This window comes from Rhincodon typus, chromosome 18, assembly GCF_021869965.1.
Source record: "Rhincodon typus isolate 14 chromosome 18, sRhiTyp1.1, whole genome shotgun sequence".
NCBI classification, from domain to species: Eukaryota; Metazoa; Chordata; class Chondrichthyes; order Orectolobiformes; family Rhincodontidae; genus Rhincodon; species Rhincodon typus.
The window spans coordinates 2,727,945-2,732,634 of record NC_063349.1 but is presented as its reverse complement, the minus strand read 5'-3'; the positions used below and the strand labels follow the sequence as shown (position 1 = coordinate 2,732,634).

Below are 4,690 nucleotides of genomic sequence, written 5' to 3'. Positions count from 1 at the left end.
ATTCCTATGAGATTCCCCCTCATTCTTCCAGTGAACATAATTCTAACCGATCCAATCTCTCTTCATACACCAGTCCTGCCATCCCAGGAATCAACCTTTGTTGCTCTCCCTCCACAGACAGAACATCCTTCCTCTGGTAAGGAGACCAAAACTGTGCTCAGCACTCCCCGATGTGATCTCACTAAGGCCCTGCACAATTGCAGCAAATAGGAAATAGAGAATGGAGATAAAGTGTAGGCATCTTGGGTGCTCCCCAGTGTCTGTACTGAGGCATCAGCTTTTGCAGGAAGGGTTAGAGAGTCTGCATACCTGATGAGTTACTGTAACAGCTGTAGGGAGCGAGACATTGCAAAGTGACCTTGATTAAGTGATTGGACACATTGACAGCTGATGGAGTTTAATCTTATAAACATTGAAATCATCCACTTTGGAACAAGAAAGGTGAATCTGACTATTTTCTCTGTGGTGAGAAATGTAGAGGAACAAAAAAAGTTCAAATACAGGAATAACTTAAAGCCAAACAAAATCAAGATGTCTTTTGGAATGTGGACCTTTATGTCAATGGGACAGATGTATAAAGAGGAGGGAATGATCTCAGTTATAGAGGGATTTGGCCAGATTCCACCTAAAGTGTTGTAGTCAGTTTTTGGTGCTGGATACAATGGGCTCTGAAGCAAAGTGAACTGATTCATCAGGTTGATATTTGTACTAAAAGGGATTACACTGTGGGGAGAAAGTTCAGTTGTGTGGACTGAATTCTCTTGAACTTAGACAATTGAGGACTAAGCCAATTGAGATGCTGAAAGGATTTGATATCATAGATAGAAAGGAAGTTGTGGAGAAGTCAGGAAGAAGAGGGCTAATCTTCAAATGAGAGCTAGCCCCTTGGGTGAGTGAAAACAGAAATCATTGCACCACAGAAAAGCTATTAGTATTGAGTGATTTCGGGTAATCGTATCATGGGAGATGGCTCAATAAATTGAGCTGAGTTAGGTCTTATCGAATGACCCGGGAACCACAGAAGAAGAAAACACATTGGTTGTCTTATACCTGAAGTTGAGTGAAGATCATTCCATTTACCTTCAAAAAACAATATTTGACAATTGAGTGGTATTGTTGAAAGACAGAGCTGTGGCTCAGACTTTACATGACTACATAAACCTAGGGAATAAAGTTTGAGATGTTTTTGATTTTTAACATTAGGTAGTTGGGTAAATGAGGTAGCTGATCAGGATTTGCCTCGGTTCCTCATTGGTTTATGAATGCACCAATACATAGGCCGTTCTGCCCATCAAGCCCACCCCACCACTCAATGAGATCATCATTGGTCTGTTTGTGGTCTGAATTTCATATGCCCATCTATCCCCGATTGCCTTCGATTCCTTTCCCTAACAAGAATCCATGTTTTTCTAAGTAACACTCCTATTTTACAAACCCTCCATAAAAATGTATTCCTTTGTCACAGTTCTTGACCATCTCCCCTTCTCTTGGTGTATGAGTACTTACCTGTGAAGGACCGTTTGAACATTTTCCTTCTGGAATATTATGAAGAGAACTAGGAGGCTAAGGCTTGGGACAAAGCAGGTACGTGGGCCAGAGACGGGGAGGAATTTCATTGATCAGAAGATTGTGAATATTTGCTCTTGCATAAATGCAAAATGTTCTTGTTCTAGAAGAGAAGACAGAGGAGGCACCAGACTGCCCAGCCTGGAAGTGTATTGTCTGGAAACACCACTTCTCCAAGAATATTTTGAACAAGCATTCCATGGATATCACCAGTAACACTGCAGTGTAGAATCTTGGGAACAGAAGCATGGAATATCCAATATTGAGATAATTAAACAATTGTTATTATTGCTTTATAATGAGTTCTCACTGTTTTATGTGCCTGGTAAATATTTAAAACTGCAGTGCTTTCCAGATCAGTTGTAGTTAGACATTCTGACATCATTCTAAAATCCAGAAAGTTTCAAAATCCACAGCTGATTTGGATCCAAGGCTTGTGCTCTGCAGAGAGCAGAGTGTAAAAGGTAAAATGATTAGAGATGGAGAAGACATTCCTACTTCTAAACAAGGGATGAAGAAAGGAATAGGAGGATGTGTATTAGAGTTAGAGTAAACAAAGTGGCAGGAGAATGGTGTTGCACATAATTACCAGCACAGAGCTGTCATTGTATGTGGGCAAGACTAAATTAAAATTCAGCTCTGTGAGCAAATGAGAACTTTATCCTGCTAATCCGACACTGTGGAACTAGACAAAGGATCTGAGCTGTTGCACATTGTGAACTAAAACCAACATCCAGACACCAACTCCAAACAACAGGGAGACACAGAGAAATTTAATGCAAAGAGAAAGCTCAGCGTGAAGAACATTATTGAATGTCAGCAAGGCAGACTTCAGCCCTTGTTTCAAGTTCAGATTCCAGTAACAGTTTATTTCCACAGGGAAGAAAATAAATTACAGTTTCACAAGATACACTGATAATAAAACACACACACACACACTCACGCATACACATACATACATGCGCACACGCACACACACAAGTCAGTATGAAAATGATCTGTGAAAGTACTCCCGACACACAGAGTTCTGCGTTTTAATGGAAGAGAAATCTGTACACTACAGCAGGTAAGTTTGGGACATATCCACCATGGTGAACCTGACTAATCGAACCTATCCATCAGCACAACAAAGGTGTCAGACTGTTGATCATCTCCATTGAATGTAACAGTATAGATACAGCATATACATAAAGTTCTTCTTCATTGAAAGAAATAAGACTAACATATAAGTCATAAATTATACATTGCTCAAGGTTTGCTGTCCAGCTTGTGCCATCAAAGGTCCATCAAGCCAGGCACCGAATGAGCAAGACTCTTGGGCTGGTCTCCCTTGATGTTAGGCTGCTTCCTCCAGCTCTTAGCATACAGTGCCGTTTTCTGGTCTCGATTTCGGGTAGCTCGTCCTGGGGACGGTTTGGACAGATGGTGCCAGCGTGCAGAAGAAACCAGCAATGAGTGTCAACCCGAGACCTCCCCAGGCGCAGAACATGGACCAGCCGTAGCCATGACTGATGTCGTCAGGGAGACCGTACAGGTATCTGGGGTAGCGGGAGAGTTCAAAGTTAATTCCAGCGACACAGGTACACAATGAGATGATGCAAAATGTCCCTGCAGCAAAGAAAAACACACAAAAACAAGAGTATTCGATTAGAACTGGGCAGTTAGGTATGGGGATTGGGAAACAAAATACACATCGACTGGTTCTGGTCCACCCATGTTAACGCAATGATCAAGAAAGCACAATAACGTCTCTACTTCCTCAAGGAGCTATGGAAATTCGGCATGTCCACAAGGACTGTTCCCAATTTTTACTGATGCCCCATAGAAAGCATCCTATCTGGAATGCATCACAGCTTGGTATGGCAACTGCTCTGCCCAAGACCACAAGAAACTACAGAGAGTTGTGACTACAGCCCAGTCCATCACGAAAACCAACGTTCCATCCACTGACTCCATCTATACTTCCCACTGCCTCAGGAAAGCAACCAACATCATCAAAGATTCCTCCCACCCCAGTTATACTCTTGTCGACCCCTTCCAGAAGATACAAAATTTTGAAAATATGTACCGACAGATTCAAGAACAGCTTCCTCCCTGCTGTTATCAGACTTATGAACAGACCTCTTGTTTATTAGACTTGATCTTTCTCTGTACCTTCTCTGTAGCTATGACACTATATTCTGCATTCTGTTCTATTAGCCTGATGCACTTACGTAAGGTATGATTTGTCTGGATAGCATGCAGAACAATACTTTTCACTGTATCTCAGTACATGTGACAATAATCAATCAAATCAAATCAAATCTATTCAATGCAGCAACAGAATGTTCCAGAAGTGGGACATTTTAAGAGTCAGCATTGACCTAGTGTGCAGCAATAATTCATTCAGAGATTTCAATGGGCAATCCCACCCAGGGTATCATCACTATCCTGTTCAGCCTTTGTGCTTTACCATATTTCCATCTGACTTTACTCTGCACACTGCCTCCTCCTGAAATCTTTCCCCTCGGGAGACTGTGCTATCAGGCTGCTCCAGAGTCTAATACAGCTCACTCGAGACAGCCTTATCCCTGGAAGTGAGTTCAATCATGAGAAGACATCACTAGAGAATAAAAAAGAAACCTCTTAACAGTAGAAGTGGAAATGCTTCTGACTATTCCCCTGAGCAGTTTACACATTTAAGCTTGTTCAACAACCAGATACCGACTTTCATTCACTCCTGGAAGAGCTTGTAACATCTTCATGTTCATTAACTTCTGCCTCAGCCAAGCAGCACAGGCTTAACATTGACTGGATACATTCAATGCCTCCCAGTTGACCAAATCTGTTTCCTTCCTGTGATTTTGAACGCAGCCATGTCCATCTGGGAAGAATTTAGTGTCAGTATGTTTGAGAATGCACCTGACACAAAAACTGCAGGCTCCCATTTCTGACAATGTGAGTGTTACCTTTAAATTACGTAAAACCATGAAGAATATAAAAATTTTCCAAACTTTCTTTTGGCTGGCAATGGTGACATATCATCACTAATTACAAATCAGTAATCTTGTAGTACATAGTATCAGCACCAGTGTGAACCCAGTGTTACACAGCGACAGACCTGTCCCCACCTGTACTGTACCCC

At 41.7% G+C, this 4,690-nt stretch overlaps 1 protein-coding gene across 1 annotated transcript in view; it reads right to left on the bottom strand.

The window, feature by feature from the left end:
- Nucleotides 1-2,433: 2,433 nt before the first annotated feature.
- The window catches only part of tmem178bb (transmembrane protein 178Bb), a 275,699-nt gene continuing 273,442 nt past the window's right edge, over nt 2,434-4,690 (bottom strand). Inside the window, exon 4 of the mRNA XM_048607682.1 lies at nt 2,434-3,174. Within this exon, the coding sequence (XP_048463639.1) occupies nt 2,924-3,174 (251 nt within the window). The 3' untranslated portion in view covers nt 2,434-2,923. The remainder of the gene's footprint in view (nt 3,175-4,690) is intronic.